General features: G+C 57.0%; 8 protein-coding genes across 8 annotated transcripts; 4 read left to right on the forward strand and 4 right to left on the reverse strand.

Moving 5' to 3' along the window:
* Positions 1 to 804: 804 nt before the first annotated feature.
* On the forward strand, positions 805 to 2,223 carry N657DRAFT_683346 (uncharacterized protein; the record flags this gene model as incomplete). Its single annotated transcript, XM_062796566.1, has 1 exon — positions 805 to 2,223. The coding sequence occupies one exon, from the start codon at positions 805 to 807 to the stop codon at positions 2,221 to 2,223; it is 1,419 nt and encodes a 472-aa protein (XP_062644635.1).
* A 997-nt stretch (positions 2,224 to 3,220) lies between these two features.
* On the reverse strand, positions 3,221 to 6,233 carry N657DRAFT_692753 (uncharacterized protein). Its single transcript, XM_062797180.1, has 2 exons — positions 5,014 to 6,233; positions 3,221 to 4,955 (listed from the first exon to the last, which is right to left on the reverse strand). The coding sequence occupies exons 1-2, from the start codon at positions 5,764 to 5,766 to the stop codon at positions 3,555 to 3,557; spliced, it is 2,154 nt and encodes a 717-aa protein (XP_062644636.1). The 5' UTR covers positions 5,767 to 6,233; the 3' UTR covers positions 3,221 to 3,554.
* A 159-nt stretch (positions 6,234 to 6,392) lies between these two features.
* On the forward strand, positions 6,393 to 7,564 carry N657DRAFT_624523 (uncharacterized protein; the record flags this gene model as incomplete). Its single annotated transcript, XM_062790719.1, has 2 exons — positions 6,393 to 6,686; positions 6,763 to 7,564. 2 exons carry the CDS (start codon positions 6,393 to 6,395, stop codon positions 7,201 to 7,203), a joined length of 735 nt encoding a protein of 244 aa, XP_062644637.1. The 3' UTR covers positions 7,204 to 7,564.
* Positions 7,565 to 7,929: 365 nt separating this feature from the next.
* N657DRAFT_658238 (uncharacterized protein) lies at positions 7,930 to 9,291 on the reverse strand (the record flags this gene model as incomplete). Its single annotated transcript, XM_062794876.1, has 3 exons — positions 7,930 to 8,303; positions 8,510 to 8,837; positions 8,917 to 9,291. 3 exons carry the CDS (start codon positions 9,289 to 9,291, stop codon positions 7,930 to 7,932), a joined length of 1,077 nt encoding a protein of 358 aa, XP_062644638.1.
* Positions 9,292 to 10,690: 1,399 nt separating this feature from the next.
* On the reverse strand, positions 10,691 to 14,431 carry N657DRAFT_579027 (GDPD-domain-containing protein; the record flags this gene model as incomplete). Its single annotated transcript, XM_062789358.1, has 3 exons — positions 10,691 to 10,900; positions 11,032 to 14,252; positions 14,305 to 14,431. 3 exons carry the CDS (start codon positions 14,429 to 14,431, stop codon positions 10,691 to 10,693), a joined length of 3,558 nt encoding a protein of 1,185 aa, XP_062644639.1.
* Positions 14,432 to 16,096: 1,665 nt separating this feature from the next.
* Positions 16,097 to 18,394, reverse strand: N657DRAFT_578940 (uncharacterized protein; the record flags this gene model as incomplete). The annotated part of the gene is made up of 1 exon (XM_062789356.1): positions 16,097 to 18,394. One exon carries the CDS (start codon positions 18,392 to 18,394, stop codon positions 16,097 to 16,099), a length of 2,298 nt encoding a protein of 765 aa, XP_062644640.1.
* Positions 18,395 to 18,917: 523 nt separating this feature from the next.
* On the forward strand, positions 18,918 to 19,822 carry N657DRAFT_624532 (DUF866-domain-containing protein). The gene is made up of 5 exons (XM_062790720.1): positions 18,918 to 19,065; positions 19,140 to 19,254; positions 19,319 to 19,384; positions 19,455 to 19,577; positions 19,644 to 19,822. The coding sequence occupies exons 1-5, from the start codon at positions 19,031 to 19,033 to the stop codon at positions 19,785 to 19,787; spliced, it is 483 nt and encodes a 160-aa protein (XP_062644641.1). The 5' UTR covers positions 18,918 to 19,030; the 3' UTR covers positions 19,788 to 19,822.
* Positions 19,823 to 20,121: 299 nt separating this feature from the next.
* N657DRAFT_579165 (uncharacterized protein) lies at positions 20,122 to 20,736 on the forward strand (the record flags this gene model as incomplete). Its single annotated transcript, XM_062789363.1, has 1 exon — positions 20,122 to 20,736. One exon carries the CDS (start codon positions 20,122 to 20,124, stop codon positions 20,734 to 20,736), a length of 615 nt encoding a protein of 204 aa, XP_062644642.1.
* Between the last annotated feature and the right edge of the window lie 281 nt (positions 20,737 to 21,017).

The raw sequence follows: 21,017 nt of genomic DNA on the forward strand, positions 1-21,017 counted from the left end.
AGCCATCTGCAGAAGTTCTACGTCTTTTCGCCATCTTCAGTCTTCAACTCTCACTGCGGCAATGGGACTTGCCCACGGTCCCCTCCTTTCCCGGATTCGCCTGCCGCCCAGGCCAGCGATTGGCTGGACCAGCCGTTTCAGATTCACTGTTCCTGCATGTGCCCCTGGACAGGGCTGGGCAGCCCCTGCTTGTGTCACTCCACCACTCCTGGTCTTCAACGCGTCGGGCGTTTGCTCTGTGAGATCACAGCCTGGCCGCGCAAAAGCCGACATGGCATTGGGTCTCTGCTGGAGCCCCTGTGGAGGATCCCGTTGATTAAGGGCTGCTGTCCGTGACGCCCACCTGCCGGATGCCATGGCTGATGGGGATCTGGGTTGGGCAGGGCTCTGCCTGTCCCTGACTCTCTGTCATGCCCTGGCTTCATGCCATGGATCTGACACATGTCGTGGAATCTCCGGATGCGACGAAACAGAAGAACACGCTCATAAAGGTCTCGCAAGACGCCGCCTAGTCTCGCGACTGTCTCGTCCTCCCTCCCCCCGAGTCCCTCTCCTCGCACTTCCTTCACTTCACCTTGGCATCTGTGCTGTCATTCTTTCATCAGTCAAGCATCATTCCTTCTGCTTGCTTGCTCACCACCTTCACTTCTTTGCCTTCTATTGTATATTCGCCCTCTTCGCGAGCAACGGTGTCTGCTTGCCCCATTGCCGAGTTGACCTCGCTCTTCGCTCTTTCCGCCTGGCGCACTTTGACAAAAACGAAAACCACTGCAACGCTCTACGAAATACGAGAACATCCTCAAGATGAAGCCCGCGTACTTCACCCTTGGCCTTTTCGCCACCCTCACCTCTGCCGCCTCCAGGCGACACCCACGATACCTGCGTTTTATGAGAAGCGAGAACGGAACCATCTCCAGCGCCTCTGCCGACAATGTCTCGGGAACCGTCTCTATCCCGTTGTCAACTGGAGTGTCCTCAGATACGGCCAGCGCCGTCACCACTGCTGCGCCTGTCGCAACTGACGCCGCTTCTTCCGGGCTCACCACTCTGACCGTGTCCATGACATCGGTCCGTACCATCACCTCCTGTCTCCCCGAGGTTATCGACTGCCCTGCGAGGACCGAGGATCTCGCGAGCTTCCCAAGTGAGGCCCTCGGCACCACCACCGTCACCGACGTTATTATCCTGACCGAGACCGTCTGCCCGGTGACTGCTGTCCCCTCCATTTCGTCTAGTGTCCTGTCTGAAGCCTCCGAAGGCATCATCACCGGCAGCACCGTGACCACTACTGCCACCGCTGCGGCCCAACCGCATGTCACGACCGCCACTGAGACCAAGGTTGCTACCCTGACCGTCACTAAGGTGATGACCATTACAGTGGGCGGCAACGGCAACGGTGCCGGCGAAGTCGTCACCACCACTGTCGAGTCTACTACCGAGTCCACCACCGTTGAGGTCATCACGCACACTGTGTCAGAGTCCGGGGAGACAGCAACGACGACCTCTGCTGCTGCCGCGGGTGAGCAAGACACCACCACCACCGAGACCATCACCTCGACGGGTACCCGCACCGTCACCGTGGTGAAGGCCACCTCCGCCACTACTGCGACTGCCAGCCCCGGTGGCGCTGGCGGAGAAAACACCGGCAACGATACCGGCAATGGCAACGGCAACGGCGCCACATGCGATTGTGCCGCCAGCATCGTGACCGTCACCCAGGTAGCCGTCACACACACCGTGACCGTCCCGGCCTCCACCGTCTACGTTACTGTCACCGGCACCGGCCACCCCGCGGCCCCCTCCGCAGCCGAGGGCGGCGAAACAACCACCGCGACGGCTGACGCCGTGCACACCTCCACCACCGCCGCGGCGGCCACCACCACTACCACGGCTGTCGGCAACGACACCGGCGACGACGCCGAGGAGTCGGATTGTCCCACTGACGAAGTCGTCACCGTCACCGCCACCGGTACCGCCTCGGATACGGCTACGGCTACGGCTACGGCTACCGAGTCTGCGTCGGCGACCGTCACGCCCGGCGGCACGAACGGCGCGGCAGATGGTGAGGAGACCGATTGCCCGGCTGATGAGGTCGTCACCGTGACGGCGTCCGCGTCCGAGACGGCTTCCGCTTCCGCTTCCGCTGAGGATTCGGATTCTGCTTCGGCCTCAGCGACGGCAACGGCAAGCACGACTACGGCTGCGCCGTCCGGGCTTTATTAAGGGTTTTGTATGAGGTTGCGGGTGAAGGAAAGAGGAAATGATTAACGTATCAGGAAGGGAGGGGAAAACGGGTGACATGGTTTCATGTACGCAGGATGTTCCCGGGCTAGGTCGCGTCTTTGTTTCTTGTACACTGTTGCGTATCGTCCCAGAAAATGCAGGTGCATTCATCAGCTTACGGAACGCGCTGTATGTCCGATGTGGATGAATGATGGCCTTAGATTCCGTTTTCTCCGTTTGTCTCTTTTAGATCCCTTTACTCTGCGCGGGCTGGCTTACGCCAGTTAGGTAGACAGTATGGTCTGCGCTCTTGTCAGTATGGTGATAAATTACATGAGGAACTTTGCTTGCTTTTCATAGAGTATTTGGCCCAGATTGAGATGCTATGTAACTTTCTTGCCATTAGAATCTGCGCCTTGGGCTCTATCGTGCCAATACAACAACAACCCCATGTCATTTGCTCAATACGGGTCAAAGTATTTGATGTCGCGAGGACTGCACAGCATCCAGTAAGATCCTGTCCTGAAGCCCTACAGTCCTGCACTGGACTGTTATTGACGCCGAATATCCATTCCTTTGTGAGTAAACCCCTTAACAACGTAACTTGGTGATATCCATGACAATGACAATGGAGGACAGAGGACTAACTCGAGAGTTCTGATCAGGGTATACATCTGGTGCCTAGAAAGACAGAAGAAGCATTCATAGATGACAAGTTGCAATCCAGTGCTAAGCTAAATAGATGTAACTAGGCTACTTGAAGGCACCTGACCCAACCCTGAGCCGTTCTAGGCAAGGAGGCTCGCAAGCAGTAAAAGTACGACTTTGAGTAAACCGACTTGAAGGGAGGGAAGCAAGTTAACAGTCATGCACCACTTGTCTTAAACCCGTACTCTACGTTCCATTTGCGAGGTAATAAAATGTATTGCGTCTATTCCAACCAACCTGCCGCCCTCTGTCTTCCCTTGTCTTGGCCATTGCTTTGCCGGCGAGGGAACTTAACACAGGATGCTACCCAAAAAAAAAAAAAAAGAAAGAAAAAAGAAATCCCAGAGTTTCTCGATTCCAAGCGCAACTAGCATCCGTCCACCACACCCCTGAACCCCTTTCGATATATTCAATACACACAGCCCCGTCAACTCCCGGAGAACTTAGAATTTGGGGTACAGCACACAACCCGTCTTCAGTAGCACTTTCTCATTCTTTGACCTCCGTCCTTCCCCATCTCCAATCAAACCCGCACTCCTCCTTGAGCGTTGAGACGCCCTCTTTCCCTCCCCATCCTACTCCCGCTTCTAGTCGAGAGCCCGACCAGCGACAAGAGCAGAGCCCTACTCCGCACTCAACTCCTTAATCCGCCTCTCAATCTCAGGCACGCCCCTCAGCAGCACCTCGAGATCCTCCTTCTCATCCTCAAGCCTCATCCTCCTGTCCGCATCCAGCTTCGTAAACACATAATGCCCCTGCCCGTCAAATTGTAAGATGTGCGTGTGGTACTTCCACAGGCTGCGCCGGTGGCTGACCGTCATGAGCGTGATGCCCAGCTGCTTGGCCGTGTCGTACATGATTTTTTCCGTCTCGAGCGGCACGCTGCTGGTGCACTCGTCGAGGATGGCGTAGCGCGGGCGGTGGTAGAACAGCCGGGCCATGGCCAGGCGTTGCTGCACGCCACTCGAGACGGCCTCGCGCCACTCCGTCTCGGTGTCCCAGCCGTCCGGGCTGACGTCGACGAGGTGCTCGAGCGACAGGGCGCGCAGGATGGCGAGCAAGTCCGCGTCCGTCACGCCCTTGGCCTGCATGGTACGCACGCCGTCCGGGTAGATGACCTGCTGGCGGAGGGAGCCCTTGGACAGGTAGGGGCGTTGTGGGATGTAGAAGATGTCCGAAAAGGGGGGCTTGTGGACGGTGCCGCCGTAGACGGGCCAGAGGCCGCCGAGGATGCGGAACATGGAGGATTTGCCGCAGCCGTTGGGGCCGACGACGAGCAGGTGGTCGCCCTGTTTGAGGGAGAAGGAGAGGGCGCGGACCAAGACGTCGCCGTTGGGGGAGATGATGGGGACGTCAATGAACTGGATGTCTTTGCTTTCGATGACCTTGCCGCGGCCCCTGAGCACGGCGGCGTTGCTCTCGGTGCCGGAGCTCGAGACGAGCTTCTTGGAGAAGCACCCTGCTTGCACGTCGTCCATAACCTGGAGCAAGGACGAGACGCGCGACGTGTAGCCGGCGAGTTCCATGACTTCTCGGTACGAGCCCGTGATGCGGCCAAAGGCGTCCGAGGCCGAGACCAGCAACCTCCTATTGGTCACAAAGCTCTCTGTGCGGTCGCCCATGCTTGCCACCACGTGGCCGGGGAGCTTGACGAACACGGGTACACTGCAGAGGAGCAGGCCCAGGGCGCCCCAGAAGTACTTGACAACATAGTCCTCCATGAAGCCGTGGTAAAAGCGCCTCCTAAGGTGGTAGTTGATCATTTTGATCATGGTGAAGTAGCCCTTGTCAAGGGTGTCCTTCTCGGCCTCGTGGCCCGCGTACAGGGCGACTTCTTCGCTGTGGTCTATCAACCTCGAGTGCTGGAAACGGTACTCGCCTTCTAGCCTCGTCTCGTCGGCAACGAACTTGCCGAAAGGCGGGGTCAGCGCTCGCATTACGTAGGACGAGAGCTGGACAAGGAACGACATGAACAAAACTCCCTCTCCGCCGACGCTCCTGGAGAGCTGAATTGTATAGATGGTCTGGTGCGCGTGGGTCAGCTGGGGCAGACACACGAGGCTGATCAGAAACAGGCGTTACCATGTCAAGGAGCGGCTTTGCGAGGTTGCTGTAGAGCTCAGCGAGACTGCTGGAGAACTTGGTCACATCAACGGCAATCAACTGGTCGGGGTTCTTGATGCGGTCATCGAGTGCTGTAAGGCCGTAGAAAGTCAATTTTGACAGGTACTTGTCGTGTATGTGTTGGGTCAAGCGTGTGCGGTACTTGAGCGCGAGCTCTGCTTGATGGTATGCGAGCATAGAGTTGGTAAAGGTGGCGGGTAGCGCAAGCAGCATCCACCACATGATGCGCACCAGGAACTCACGACCGTTCCCCTTGACCAGGGCTTTGACGATGGCGCCGTCCATGGCCGCGACTTTGACGCTGATTAGAGTTCTCAGGACCAGGAAGAAGCTGTGGCTGATGAGCAGGCCCATCTCCTTGGTCCTCCATCCCGGCAGCACGATGCGCAGCAGCCTCATCAGCGAGCGGAGGAACTCGCGGTTCAGGCCGACCTTCTTCGTCTTGTCGGCAGCATCTCCCTCGGATATGGATCTGGTGCCGCCGTTTTCGGCGCGCTGTGCTGCCTCGCGGGCTGAGGCCCGTTTTTGATCGACGATGAAACTCCGGATGCGGTTGACGAGGCCCACGAACAGGGCGATGTAAACAGCGCGGGAGATGCGGTTGCGGTTGCGCAGGTATATGGAGGTTAGCTGCGAGACGATGGCGCGGATGGTGTGGGCGCGTGCGGCAGCGCTGCTTGGGGCGACTGGCTTCGACTGAGTCGGCGCCATTGTGGGCGGCTGGTGACGGCGAAGGCGGGAGGAGGCTGTCGATGCGGAGCCAGGGGTTATGGCTGCGTCGTGGCTATCATTGGAAGTCCCCTAGAACCAGGAGGGCTCGTCGAGACGTCGGGAGAGATGCGAAACGCACAGGGACGGAGGTTGGATGACAGCACTGGACAATCGGCAGGGCTGAGTATCCTCTCGCCAATTAGGCGTGTGACAGGAAGCGTTGCAGTTGAAGGTCCTTGCAGGGTGTGCCTAGTGTTCGCGCAACGCTTCGCTGGTTGTTGTCCTGTTTGGAATCCTTGAGATTCGAGTGTGCCCTTCGTCTCCATCCCTCGGTCTTTGCGTCACCCACTTGCTGGAATGGGCAGGCAAGACCGGGAATGAATTGCTGAACTTCAGCATGTGATTGTCTTGGGTTGGGGCGCTCTCCACTGTCCGGAGTGCAGTGGCCCCACGTCCAATGATGTCCCTTGTCTCCAACAGACCGGATTGGTGCATAATCTGGGGGAAACTGCTGGGTATCCGCATGCCCCGGCCCCCAGAAACCACCTCCCGGGAGTCGGAACCCCGAGTCCGAATCACTAACACAGCGTCGGCGTCCTATTTTAGATCCGACTCGACTGGCCAAGATGGCGGTGATGACCGTTCTCAGTTTGATCGTGACCCTCTTCCTCACCTCAGTCTTCGCCAACACTGAAAAAACCATCTTCCTCGGTCCCGAACCCATTCCTCTCACTGTTGTTCACTCAACCCTCTCCGACCTCCGACTCGAAACGCTCACTCCGGCTAACGGGACCCTGAGGACGAAAATCAACGCCCAGTTCCCTAGAACCGAACACTCCAAGGGAACAACCACATGGCTCGTCCTCGACAAGCTCACCCCCAACCAGCGCTATGAAGTGCGCGTCTGCTGGCCAGCCACAGTAAGTATCTCTTTCCTCTGCTTCCACGTCCAAATAAATGGGAACGGCTTCCGAATTATACTTAACACCTTCCCAGCAACCAACCGAATTATCCCTCTCAACCTTTCCCCTCTCCGCAGTGCGGGATGACGCCGAGCTGATGGCCTCATTACACGCCTATTCGGCCTCGCGGCATCATTCATACCCTAACGAGACGACACATTTTTCCATCCAGGGCAATAGCAGCGAGCGTGGGGAACAAGCATCAATCCTGCTTCTGCACATCCTCGCCGCAGCTGACTACTTTACCACCGACACGTCGCTCATGAGGGACGTGCCGCCCGTGGACGTCGACATCATCCTGGATCCGTTCCTCATGAATGTGCTCCCCCGCTCCATCGCAGGCACGGCGTGTTATATTGTCGCCGTGGCCGTGGTAACTTTCCATCTTGCCAGGAGAATGAGTTTATGGTTTCAAGAGCTCATTACATGTGGTAGGGGCAGCTCCTCAAAGCGAAGTGTCAAGAAACGGCAATGACATATTGTGGTATGTCATGTTGTTGCGAGTCTATGTACCGGAAGACATAAGCAAATAGATGTTGAGCAACAGGAAGATTCAGGCATTCGATGTGACGGGATATTTGCGGAAAAAGTCAGAAGCAGAACGTATAAACAGACGAACGAGCCTCGTCATCGCTGCCAATTTCTATCACATCAAACAAAAGCCAGAAATAAATAAAACACAGTCCGCCACCCGCGGCCCGCACTTACACTTTAAGACCCATCATCGGGCACCGTTCCATTCTCGACGACCCCTCCTCCCTTGAACTGCTGTTCTGCCAGTCGAGAATTGTCAAGCCTCCTCCACCACCCTCGGCCGCCCATTCTCACCCATCGTGACCGTCCCCCTGATCTCTTCCACTCTCCCGTCTCCCAAAACTTTGTGGCCCCTTTTAGTGCCCCTTACGCGCCGAGACGGACCTCTCCGACCAGAGGCCCTTCTGTTGACTGAGAGGCCACGGCCCGCTATCCCATCCCCCACCGCCATGTCCCACCGCAAAAACCCGTCCGGCCCCATTACCCCATCCCACGCCACCCACCCATATTGCTCCACAAGATACCGTACCACCGGCCACTACTCAGTCGCACCTCTCAATTCCCGGTCTTGGTACTGCATTTCCACATTCGGAATCACGCTCGTTTCAACTTCCTTAGAGTCGGCATTAACAGCCGGGGGGACCTGGGCATCACACGGAAACCCCTCCTAGTGGTGGTACTGGCCAGCGCCTCCATAGCCCTGCTGCTGCTGCTGATGCTGCTGCTGGTGCGGCGCGCCGCCGGCATACTGCGGCTGGAGAGGGTAGGGCGAGTGGCCGCCGGGCGGAGGCGGAGCCTGGTACGAGGCTGCCGCGACGCCGGCATACTGTGGCTGCTGGCCGTACTGCGGCTGGCTGCCGCCGTGGGGCTGGCCGTAGGGCGAGGGGATTGGGGGTGGGACGCCATAGTTATGTTGCTGCGCGGCGGCGCCGCCGGGGGGAGGAGGCGCGTATGAGTTCTGGCCATAGGCGTGCGGTGGCTGGTGACCAGCCGGGGAGCCGTACTGAGCGGGGTACTGCGCATGTGGAGGCTGGTGCTGGCCTGGGGATTGGTACGACGGCGTCCCGGTTTGGTAGGACGGGACAGTCGTCGGTTGGCCGGGGTGCGAAGGCGGTTGGTACGAAGTCGGCGGGGCCGGTGCGCTGTAACCGCCCGTTTGGCCAGTGTTAGAGTAACCAAAGTTGTTCTGGTTCTATCTTGCTGTTAGCGCAATGCTTGGCCGCGATATAAAAGATAGTTTGTTAAACCTACCGAGCCGTGGGGCTTGCCGCCCAACATGCTTGCGACTCCGCCAACGAGGCCTCCCAGGCCGCCTGCAGAGTGGCCAGATGTCTGACCGCCGTGGTAGTTCTGGGATTGCGAAGAGGGCTTGGATCCGAACAGGTTGCCAGCCAGCGACGACGCAAGCTTTCCACCTATGCCGCCGCTTGCGCCGTGGCTACCGCCGTGCCCGCTGCTGCCGTGGCCCGAGGAGAGAAGTCCAGAAGCGAGCGAGCCGGCCAAACCGCCGACGCCGCCGCCGCTGCCATGGGATCCACCAGGGGGCTTACCGCCGAGGACCCCCCCCAGGAGCGACTGTGACGGGTGGAGAGCATGTCAGCAAGCTGCCAATGAACAGGACCACGAGAAACTATATTAAGAGAACCAAACGCACCCCAAGGCTCCTATCCCCGCTCCCTCCACCGACACCCCTTGTCCCTGCTCCTGCCGACCCATCCTCCCTAGGATGCACAGGCTCGAGCCTGCCATCAGGATACCTAGCCGTCTGGCTTCCGTCGGGATGCACAATGATCTCAGCGCCGTTGTCGCCAGTCTTATGAGGGACGCCGTAAGGGTGCTCGGCGCGGGCGGCAGGGGTGCCGCCAACGGGTGCGGCTTCGGTGGGCGTCTCCCACTGTGAGGCGCCGGTCGACAACTGCACAAAGTAATACTTTCTGGAAGACGCGTCCCATTGGGCGATCCAGCCCGCGGGGAGGGGCGGGGGCGCAAAGGATGGCCCTTCACTGCCGGGGGAGGAGGGACCAGCCATGGGAATCGAGGATGCGCGTGACGGAAATGGTAGATCGATCGACTGCTCGGGGGTGGTATTGTTAGAAGTGCCGAAATGACTGGAGTCAGGGCAGCAGTTCTTGCGCTTCTGTGCTTTGATAAAGAAGAAAGAGAAGAAGAAATCAGTCACCGCCGTGGCAGCGGGTGGGTAAAAGATGACAGTGGGAGCTGAATCCTGTGGCGCGGGCCGATGGAGGGAGGGTACCTGGTAGTAATTTGGAGAGGGCGGGGTAATGTTAGCGCTAATGTTAAGGTTAGCAACAACCTAACTGTGTCAGGGGCTCTCAGATGTTGATTTGGTTCATCACGAATATCAGACCGGGCAAAAGTCAGAAGTGAGTGCCACAAATAGGAAAACCGGGACATTGCGAACAAGCGAAATACGCTCCTTTCCCATGTAAGTGTAAGTGGAAGCTCGGCTGCCTTGCATGCACTCACTATCAGGTTGAGCGCACCGCATCCCGTGCCATCAGGTCAACTTTTGCACTCAACCACAGAACAGGTAGCTGGTCATCCCGGTCAACCCCTGGAATGGGAGGGAGCCAACGCCGCTGCGCTCATTCATTGCTCCCATCCACGTCGCGGTCCTTCGATCCACGACCCCTTTCAACCCTCACAGCTTCAGCTTTCTTGAATGGACAACGCAATGACCACCCAAACAGGCCAAACTAAAGGTTATGAACCATTCCATCATTGGACGTTCTATCAATCGAGCCCACATCTAGGAGACTTCCACAGCACTACTCCATCTTGTTAGCTTACCTCAGCTCCGCCACGAACCCGACCTTGCCCTAGTTCCTTCAACAAGAACAGCCCATCACAAGCCCATTACTCCAGTCCGTACCACAGTAGAGACCGTGGCGATTACACAAGGAGTTTCCAAGTTGAATCAGAGCGAACACGCATAGCCCCATCGCTCCTGCTGAAAGATAAATGTTACCTTCCACTCGCGAGCCGCTAACCCTACGGGTACCTAACCTTCTCTACCTGGGCACCTGATGCGGTTTCAGCCACAGCAGCTGGCGTGTCCTCGCACATAGCGGGAGGCAGCCGATCCCATCGCCCCTCTTTCACACCTTTTTCCAATGGTTCGTTTTACCCAGGAAACAGCAAGGCGACACGGCCGGACAACTTGGAAATGTGAGAAATGATAGTGAGAAGACATCGTCTGTCTCTGTAGTATATGCGTCCCTTTGGACTCCCCTGGCGGTGTTGAATCCCGCCCAAGCTGTAGCGTAAACAGTGTGGACCGCATATTGTGTAATGTGCCAAAAGCAACACATCAACGTGTAAATGCCCATTGTAGCCCAGAACGCAACGCCTAACCCATCCTCTCACATGCGCCATCCCGTCCGTCTATGCGAGACTCCCCGAAGACATCATCTACTCTCTTCCAGTCCCTCTTCGCTCACCCCATTACTATCCGGCCTGTCGCCGTCAATCTTGTTCCTGACCGCCACTTCCTCCACCTTCTCCTTCAGCGCGTCGCCGTCGCCCATTGTACCCGCCTCCTGACCGCCCGTCAGGCCCTTGCGGATGGCCAGGACGGAATCGACAATGACGGCGTCGATGCCCTCTTTGACCTGGCGCTGTAGATTCGTCAGTCACTGAGTCAAACAGAAAAAGGAGACGAATCAATAAGTGGATAGCATGGGAAGAAGAAGGGAAAAAAAGAAGAAGAAGGGAAAAAAAGAAGAAAAAAGAAGGAAAAAAAACATACCTGCACCAGCCGCGGGTCATTATTCATGGTCCCGTAGCTCACACAAACCAGCCCATTCTGCTTGACCACCCTCACCAGCCGGGGCGAGTTGACAAACGGCTCCGAGTGGCTCACGATGCCCAGCAGATTCCACCTCGACGCGAAGCGGATGGCCTCCTGCAGGCTGCTGGCGCGGATGTCGCCGACGGGGCTGGCCCCGGCGTCGGTGAGGAACAGGATCGGAATGTTGGGCTGCTTGAAGCTCAGGCACAGACAGATATCCGGGTTGAATGAGCTGAAGATGATGTGCCGCCCGTCCAGGTGGTCGTACACTTTGGCCAGCACCGTGTCGCAGAACGAGTTCAGCTCGACCGCGTACGTGTCCATCTCGTGCTCCTCGCTCTCATGCAGCATCGGGTACTTCATCTCGATGTTGAACCCCACCGATGGCGGCAGCTTGCGGAAGAGGTCCTCGAGCGTCGCGAACGGCGCCTGGATGAAATTGCCGCGCGAGTTAGCCTTGAACCCCTTCTCCTTAAAGTCGCGCGTGTGCTTCATGCGCTCCTCCTCCATCTCTTGTTTGCTCAGGTGATCTCGCGCGGCCGGCCAGTCCATGGACATGGACCGCTGCCGCGGGCCAGGGCTGTTGGTGCGAGTTTTGTGGACTTGTTTATGCTGCGCTTCGGGTGCGTGGTGGGCTCCGTTGCGGGAGGAGTCCGGGTTGATGTGAAGGAATTGTTCGAGGGTGAGCGTATGGACGGGGGCGTCGAAGCCTGTTTCGCTGACGAGGAAGTCGTGGTAGATGACGGGCACGTGGTCCTTTGTGAGCTGGACGTCGAACTCAACGTACTGCGCCCCCAAATTGGCTGCCGCGATGAAGGAAGGGACCGTGTTCTCGCCGAGCTGCAGCGACCTGTTGGAGACGACGTTCTTGCCCAGGCCGCGGTGGCCGATGACCATGGTCGATGTCATCTTCTTCCAGTACGTCTGCTGCTCCGTCACCTCCATGTTGGGATGCGAAAAGGGCGTGATGACCAGGAAGTTGAAGTTGACCGTCCCGATGACCTCCAAGTTCGCCCCCACGATAGGAACGCAAACGTCTCCCTGAAGATTCATCCTCTTGTTCCCTATCGTTGGCCGCACGCTGGAAAGCAGGGCCACGCCACGGCCGATCTTATTGTTTTGGTTGCCCGAGTACGTCGGGACGATGTCAAACAACAGCTTGACCTTGGCGGCGTCAGCCGTTGTGAAGACGATGGGCTCCGTCGAGATGTTCTCATGGACCGGCATGTCGATGATGGTCGGCTCGCCTTGCGCGCCCTGCGCCGACACAACGATCGAGAGGGCCGTATCCAGCTGGGTGGTGTGGGCCTCGGTGAGCGGCACATTATCCAGAGTGACAGCCTCGACATTCTTCCGCATGTCCATCGAACCGAGGCTGACGAGCACCATACTCTCGTCCTTGAGGTACCGATGGCCAAACGACTTGACAGGTTCTGCAGGCCGCGAGGAGCCGTTCGACCTCCTATCCCCCAAAGAAGCGACCTCGCGAGGGGCGGGTTCGGTGGCCGCCTTCTCCTCGTCAGAGCTGCTCGTTCCCGTGTCGTCCTCATCCCGGCTATGCGCAGCAAGCAGGCGGGCGATATCGAGGTGACCTCTTAGCGCTGCGTGCTCCTTGGCCGTCCAGCCTGACGAGTCCGGCTTTACCACATCCGCCCCAGCATCCACCAAAAGCTGTGCAATTGACAGATGGCCATCCACCGCTGCGACGTGAAGGGGCGTCCAGGCAAACGAGTTTTCCGTCAGCTCGAGGTTGGCCTTCTGGTCCGCCGTCCCCTTCAGCAACACCTTGGCGCACTCATGATGACCGAACCGCGCAGCGATATGTAACGCCGTCTCCCCATCCTTGTCCTGCCAGTTGATATCAACGCCAGCCTCGACCAGCATCTCCACGATCGGTTTGTGGTTGGCCTTGGTCGCGATGGCCAGAACCGCGCTAGACTTGGATATGCGCCGCCTCATCTCGGCCTTGTTGTCGCTCACGCCCTGCCAGTCTTCGCCCTGCAGCAAGGCGTTGGTCGTCAGAGCATGACCGCCGAGGACGCTGAGATGAACCGGTGCGTTGCCATCCTTGTCCTGCCACTCGGTAGCGTCAACGCCGTTCTCGACGTTGAACTGCCCCCAATCCTGCATTGTTTTCATCAAAATCTGGCAGACAACGACGAAGCCAAACTGGGCGGCGTAATGCAGCGGGATCCGGCCAAAACCGTCTCTCGCAACCAGCGCTGATCTCTGGCTTGATTGGAGGCTCTCCAGCAGATACATGAGCATCTGAACTGCTTCGTCGTCCTTGGTGAGAAGACTCGGCGATTCTTTCAGGCCAAAGATTCTCGGAGCCGCAAGGGGCGACGTCGCTGGTGTGAGGTAGGTCTGTGCGTATTGAGCTGCCCTAGGGAAGGGAAACGAAGAAAGATTTTGGCCCACGTCGTTCTTGGACGAGACTGTCTTTGTCCGACCGATGTGAATCACAAGCCTGTGGATGCAGTTCCGCTCGTTGATGTCGTCGGGTTCGTCAAGTGACGAGATATTGTCCAGCAAAAACGCAATGGAGCCCCTGGAACGCGCGGAGATCGATCGTTGGAGCAGGTTGAGCAGCATCCTCTGCGAGGCCGGTTCCGAGTTCAGGAGATTCCCAGTGGTCAGACCGTCTTTCAAGGCCCCCACGTCGTCTTTCCGGATGGCCTGGTCCAGCATGTCCAACAGACCCGACGGAACACTTAGCATAGCTTTTGCCGATGCTCGCCCGAGTGAGCGGGTTGACCTCTCGGACCTGGCATCGTCAACATGGTGCGAGTCGCCCAGGACCGAGATCCACTTGTTGATCTCGGCCAGCAGCCTGGCGATGGCGGTGTCCTTGGCAAACGGCCGCGTGTCGACCTTTGTCGAGATGTAGCGATGTTGTGTCGTCGTGTTGGGCACCTTCTTGTCGAGCTTCTTGGTGATCTTGACGAAGCCGCGGCGGTTAATCTCGCCAAACCACTGTAGCTTCCGCAGCTGGCTCCGAAGCTCGAGCAGAGCGCCCATCAGCTCCTCAATTTCGTCATCGTCGAGGTTCGCCACAACGTCGGGAGAGTTGCCGTATCGGTCCTGAAGCACCTTGAGCCTCCGGCAAGCCTCGGCAAGCTTTTTGTTGTAAAAAGAATCGACGTCCTCCAAATTGCGGTCCAGGTCAAAGAAGAACTCTGTCGTTCTATGTCAGCACAAAGTATAAGTAACGTGTTGGGTTATGCCCACCTGCTAGATCAACCGGCTCTCCATCCTGAGCGGCCTTGGCTGCACCCTTAATGAGCTTTTTGAGGCGCTTGTAGTTGATGTATGAGCCCGCCCACTCGGGGACTTGGTTTCGCGGGAGACTGCACATCAAGGTTAGTCCATGCCGTACTACCCATCAGAAGGCGAGTCCCGGGTGACATACTTTCGACCGAATTTCATGCTGAAAGAGTATTTTGAAATAAGACCGGGGGTCGTGGTAGTAAGAGGACTGAACTGTGCCGACTTATGCCAGGCAGCGTGTGCAAGACCGGGATCCCGGGGCACAATGATGAGTTACCTGTATTCGGGTAGAGAGACTGGGTGAGGCAAAGTAACTGGTGCTGTTTAGAAGTTGATCAAGTAGACTTGGACAGTTAACAACTGGGAGCTTGCATATTGGTGCAAGACTCTGAAGCAATCGTAAAAGGAAGGAATGGCCAATTTGCTCCTTGATCGCCGCCAACAGGGTTAAGTTCGAAGGTTTCCACTTGTGACGCCAATCTGCAAATACTGCCTGGAAGCTGGCAGTAGTCCTTCGTCTTCAAGAGAAAGTTCAAGATGGCAGTCTTATCTCAGAAAGAGTCACGTTGAAACTTGCGAAAATGACTAAAGGCGCTGTTTGTTCAGGAGCAACCGGGATTCTTGGTGTTGATAAGTCAAATCGGACAATAATAAATGGTGAGCAAAACACCAGCCGGACTTAGGAGACTCTCTTACGAACCCCGGTAAGCAGGGTCTAATATTGAGGGAAAACGCACGGCTGCTTCGTCATGTTCAGGTACCTTCCCGGCTCTGTATCGACATGTCCATTTTGCCTTGAGCCAGACCTGATGAGCTCATGTCCCAGGTACATAAAGACAACCAGACGAAAGCGGACTCGGAAGGGGCATCTGAATTTCGACCTCCGGGCCGGAACCAGTGAGACTTCGCCGTGGCGTCCAGTGCAGCCAGGGATTGGTCCTATTGGACGATCTGCCGCCCCACCCATCTCAAAACGACGTTTCGAAGTCATTTATCCCACTGTGGCGGTGCGTCCCTCCCATTTGAGTTCTCAGTGGCAAGCTGCAAGCCATGAGAACGTGCCGAGTGTGCGTGAGAAACTGGAAATCCAACTAGATCCAATGCATTGTTGTCTCCTCCCCGCACTCTTCCCCATGGAGGTTGCACCTGAAGCTGCTTGAGTGCCACAAGTGAGTCTGCTCACCGCTTTCATCGTCACGAGAGACAAAAGAACCTCGTGACCCGCCCACCCTGTTAAAACCCTCAGGACACTAGTCAGGCACCTCGCCGGCAAGTATTGGCGGGATACGCTGGTCTTGTGACTCCCCTTTCGCCTCCACGAGATCTAGAGTTGGCCAGCACCCATACCCCTTGCCTTGGCCATTGAGACTGAAGTTTGACATTCTCCCTTCTCTTGGCGCGGGATGGCAAGAGTTGGCTTGCTCGTTGAACAATCATGTTGTGTCAGTGTTCGTGGCTCTCAAGTTGACAGCAGCTCCGGCCTGTCAAAGCGTCTTTGCCAACAGTACCCGAGCTCGGCGGAAACTATTGAAACCTCCTTGTATCCCAGATCTACCGTACCGCCTCAATCCTCTCTACACAGGACACCCGTCTATGCCTCCTGGGTATATACATTGTACACCAGTTCGTACACTGTCCTCTTCACGCCTTTCAACGCCAGTTCCCGTTCACCAGCCAGCATGGCGATCCAATGATTGCGCCGTTGCCGCCGCCATTATCCATTATTCAGAACGACGCCGCCATTACCCAGTATTCAGAACGACGCCGACGTCTTCCAGAACGAGAAATTCGGCTTCGGCAACGCCTGCAGCAACCGCGAGAACGGATCCGGCCTCTCCCGTCTCCACGCCCTGGCCTCGCGGGTTTTAAGGTTGGCCAGGTAGTGTTCAACGTAACTCACCACCCTCCCCAACGCGACATCTCCGCTGTCGGTCTGCATCTGCTCAAGCCCCTGGGCATATGACGGGGGGAGGGCCTCAATCAGCGCCAGCTTCAGCTGATGGTCGATCTCCTTGCTCAGCTCGAAGCACAGGCCCACCCGGTACTCGAGCGTGCCCGGCGCGGCATACCGCAGCGCAAGCTTCATTCGCTTCTCGAGGGGAACCTGGCGCGAGAACTGCGCCCGCGTCCGCAATTTTTTCGGTGTGAGATTCGCGAGCGCGACCGCGATGCCGTATTCGACTTTCCCAACTAGGTGATTGGACGCCTCAATTTCCGTGGCCAGCCAGGCCAACCTCGCCAAACGCTGATTTCTCTCCACCTTTTCCATCTTCCGCCACGGGCGCTCGGCCTCCCGGTTGAGCGCCCGTAAGACGGCGTCCAGTCGCTCACTCAATGGCCCGTCGTCGGAAAGCGCCTGACGTGCCTTTCTCAGAACCCAGTCTAGGTTCACGCAGTAATGCCACGTTTCTCTTATCCAAATCGCTGTAACGAGGTGGTTGAGCTCTGCTCTCCTGGGTTGCCCTGTGTTCGGGCGAGGAGACTGAAACTCGCAGCTATCAGCTCCATCGTCCCTGGGGAGCCTTGTCGCTTGGCAGATGTTGAGAAGGTGACGCAGCTGCCTAACCACCGGGTAATGGACTGGAGACGGACCGAGCAGGAGCAACGAGGCTTTGTCAATGTTATGAACCAGACCATGAATAATGATGTTGGCTGCAGTCGTGTCTACAACGACGAGACACGAGTGGAACAATCTCCAGAGCAGTTCGCTGTTGAAATACCACTGCTCCGCGAGACAAACGGCGAGCAGTCTGGCGCCCGCGGGAAGCATGTCGAAGTCGATAAGGCCCTCCAGCATGGCCTCGGCAAGGTCCTTGGTAAATGGCGCACGCTGGACGTAGTGACCCTTGACCAGGGCGACATCTTGGGTCGCTGCCCACCTCCGCAGCAGAGGATCCCGTGCTACCGCCGCCTCGGATCTCCGCATCAGCCCAATGCCGCGGTGGTCGTGGCCGCACAAACGTCGAATCACGCCATGGAAGCCCACGCCATCCCCTTTTAGTCGGTAGTGGTGCAACAGGCACAAATATGTCGCTTGCGTCGGTTTCAGGCTGCTCACAAACAGGAAAGAGTCCACCACGGCCTGCGACAAGTTGTGTTCGCCAAGGAGCGAGAAACCCAGAATCAGGGTGTTGTAGTTTTCGATACTGGGAGGAGTGCCGCAAACCAGGAGGTTGTAGCAGATCTTTGCCACATAGTGTACCCGCAAGGGCGGGGCCCAATCGTTCAGGATGCGTAAATTGAGTTCGTTCAGTCGAGCCCGCTGCTCGATGGTCTCTCGGCGGTTCAGGTCTGGATGGGCATACGAAGGGTAGCCATCCGAGCGCAGCATGCGGATCATGGTGTTGGCGGAGTCCGGACTGCTGGGAGAGGGTTGCGAGCCGGGCGCTTGCATTTCCGAGGTATACCAGGCCTCTGCCAGGAGTCGGTCCACCAAGTCGTTGACCATGTCGGAGTACTTTTCCATGTGCTTCTCGGACTGCGGCTCCCGGGGTGCCGAGATGGGCATTTCCTTTTCTTCGGCGGCAAGAACCTCCTCCCATTTGGCCAAAGTTGTGGTCCCATCCGGTGTGTGCGTACTCCAACCCAAGCCGAGCGAAACACGTAATTCCTGGATCAACACGAGTCTGTTGTGGCGAATTTGGTCTCGGCCGCGCCAGTCCTGGCGGCGCTGATTGTTAATGCGATTCAGCACATCCAACCTCTCCGGAGGGGGGGTATCGAGGAAATCTGGGTAGGGCGAGTCCACTATCTTTGCCAAATCTCGGGCAGCCGACTGCTCCAGCATAGCAGCCAGAGTGCTCTTGGCTTCTGCAATTTTGCCGTCGAGCTCGCGCCTACGCTCATTTTTGCGGCGGGCGTCAAGGACAGCGGCTGTAGCCATGACGGCGGTATAGCATGCCGTAAACACATCGCTGGCTAGGACTTTGCGGCGTCGGGGGTTCGTAGCCGTGGTCGTCGTCGCTCGTCGAATAACCGTGTTTGTTGCTCGCAAGCACGCCCGGCAGTGGCAGGCCCGCAGTTGGACTGCCATTGACCCCAGGCCCAGCATCGTCGGGGCATTTCGGTCAAGCGGCCTGCGAGCGGAGGGTGCAGGTCTGAGGCTCGAGTTGTCGAGGGGCTGGCTGATGGACCGAGGTCCCGATTTGTGATATGGAACCAAAAACCTCAGCCAATTGAGCAGTTAACTGGCCGGGGCTGTGGTGGGCCCACTGCTTCCCAAGCTCTAGTAAACTAGCCCCGGGGAAATGCTGCGTCGTTTAGTACATACCAACCTGGTAACTTATCTTAGAATCCTTTACATCGGAATGATGCCAAGGAATCATTGTGAGTAAATTTGGCACGGCATTCTGGCGGTGTGTCTGCATGAGAAGAATCGTTGATGGTTTGTTGAGGGTGCATGATCTGCTGTTTGAATACCTCCTGTTGTAATCCGTACAGCTGGACGTATAGAAGAACTGAAACGAGTGTCGCTTTCGGAAGTCGATGCATGGACGGAGTGGGGCTGCCTCAGGTGGGGATCTTCAGTGATACGCCAGATCAAGCCTGTCAACACCAAGACAGCTGTGTCCCAGAGTTCAACCTTAAGGTAGACTCTAAGCAGGTTCGTTCACCTAGGCTGTTGGCAAATCATCATCGCATCCCAATCGTGGCTCAGACAGCAACTTTTCTCAAATTCGTGCCCACGATGTATGCTCTCACACTGAAGGCTGAGCTGGCTGGGTAAGCTGTCTCTTGATTTCAGCACGTTATCCACAGCAAGTACAGAGCAAGTGAGGCTGATGCATAGCTTGCAGAGTCACGAACCTGCGGCCAAAAGACACCCAAGAAGCCAACTTCTTTTACACATTCAGGGTGCAATGCACGTCTTGCAGAGAAATTCATCCTAACCCCATTGCCGTCAACCGCTTCGTAAGCTACCTCAACCATAGCCCGTGTATCCGACATCACAATGCTGGGATCTCACACCAACCAGGATACGAACGAGATGAGCGGCAGCAGGGGCGAGGCCAACTTTGTGTGGAAGTGTAAGAATTGCAAGGTACGGAATGCACCTGCCATATCTATTGTCGAGGGGACGGCACAATCTAACCTGCGCATCTCTTGGGCAGAGGGAATCCTCGGCAACGATAAGAACCGCCCCAACCCCGTACGAGCAAACAGAACCTGCCGCGGCGCAGAAGATCCTCGAGTTTGACTGCAGGGGGTTAGAGTTCACAGAGTTCATCCCGGAGGTATGTCGACAGGACTTTCTGTCTTCATATCCCGATGTGCTGACACATAATCTGGTACGTACCCAGGGAGAGTGGCTTGCGGACGGCATCGACTCGGGAACCAAGTTTGAAGGGCTAGACCTAACCGAGGGAGAGTGGTTCGACTACGATGAGAAGGCGGGCGAGGAAGTCAGCATCAGAGACTTGGTGTGGGACATAGTGCGGGCATAAACAAGATGAATTCCGAGACAGAGCTAAGCGAAGAGGTCTTCGGTTCCCTTTTGCACCTTTGCGTGATTTACGTGTGTTGTTGCAGGTGCTACCTGTAATGGTTAGGTACGGTGTATTGTCAGTATCAAAGGGTCGGCTTTCATAAGGTATCTCACAGTACGGATCCGTAGAGTGCCCTGCACGGAGTACTCCGTACTAGGGCCAGTTTCAAGACCCACCCACCGCAGCTGAGGTTAACTTTTCGAAACCGTAATTCGTAATCCGTACACCAATGCGGCCGGCAAAAGCACCCAACCCATCCAAGACAACACCAGCTTCCTCTCACGACGGAAAAATGACTTCTGACGAGCTGGCAGCCACCTTCAGATTCATGACAGATGCAGGTCACCTCCTGGCGGCGGCGGCGCCCGAGACTTCGGCATATTTGATGAGACGGCGCAACGAACTGATGTTTGAGCACGAGATGGCCCCAACCGACAAGCAGAGACAGCAGGTCTGCAACTGTTGCGGTCACATCATGCTCCTCGGGCAGGACAGCAGCTTTCACGTCAAGGCGGCGAAGAGAGCGAGCAAGAAGCTCCGCTCGACTCAACGACCACATGGCAAAGTGGCGCAGAGTGTTGGTCTGCAGACTGGCTCAGGCCCGGCGAAATTCATCACTTGCGGCTACTGCGGCAAGTTCACAGAGGTCAAAGTCCCGGCTCCTGCCGCGATCTCGAGGCACAAGATGAAAGTAGAGAAGACCACCAAAGCCTCGGGGCCAGCAATGGCTCCCTCTCTGTCCAACACCGTTCCGGAGACGCCATCCCAGAAGACGAGCTCCAACGCCAACAGCAAAAAGAGGGCCAAATCCAGAAAGGCAGGACTGCAGGCTTTGCTGGATCAGTCCAGATCCCGGGCCTCACAGCCTGGACTCGGCTTGAGCCTCGTCGACTTCATGCAGAAGTGATATCAACCTTGTTTTTGGTTTCGAGATTGCATGCAACTCGGTGCGACTTGAAGTTTGGGAGCCTCTCCGAACATTCGGGAAGCTTGGCGCGACCTCGGCACCACCTGGACGTCCTTGGCCATGACATAAGCCTGTCAAGGTCGCAGACCCCACTGCGCCAGAGGGATTGGCGCTGCATTATCAACTGAATGCCCCGCCAAAGTCGACTTTTCCAGCGGTTACCCCTCCAAAATTTCCTTGATACCCAATACCTCATTGACAACACCACACAAAGGAGACAA

This window comes from Parathielavia appendiculata (genome assembly GCF_033297405.1).
Source record: "Parathielavia appendiculata strain CBS 731.68 unplaced genomic scaffold N657scaffold_14, whole genome shotgun sequence".
NCBI classification, from domain to species: Eukaryota; Fungi; Ascomycota; class Sordariomycetes; order Sordariales; family Chaetomiaceae; genus Parathielavia; species Parathielavia appendiculata.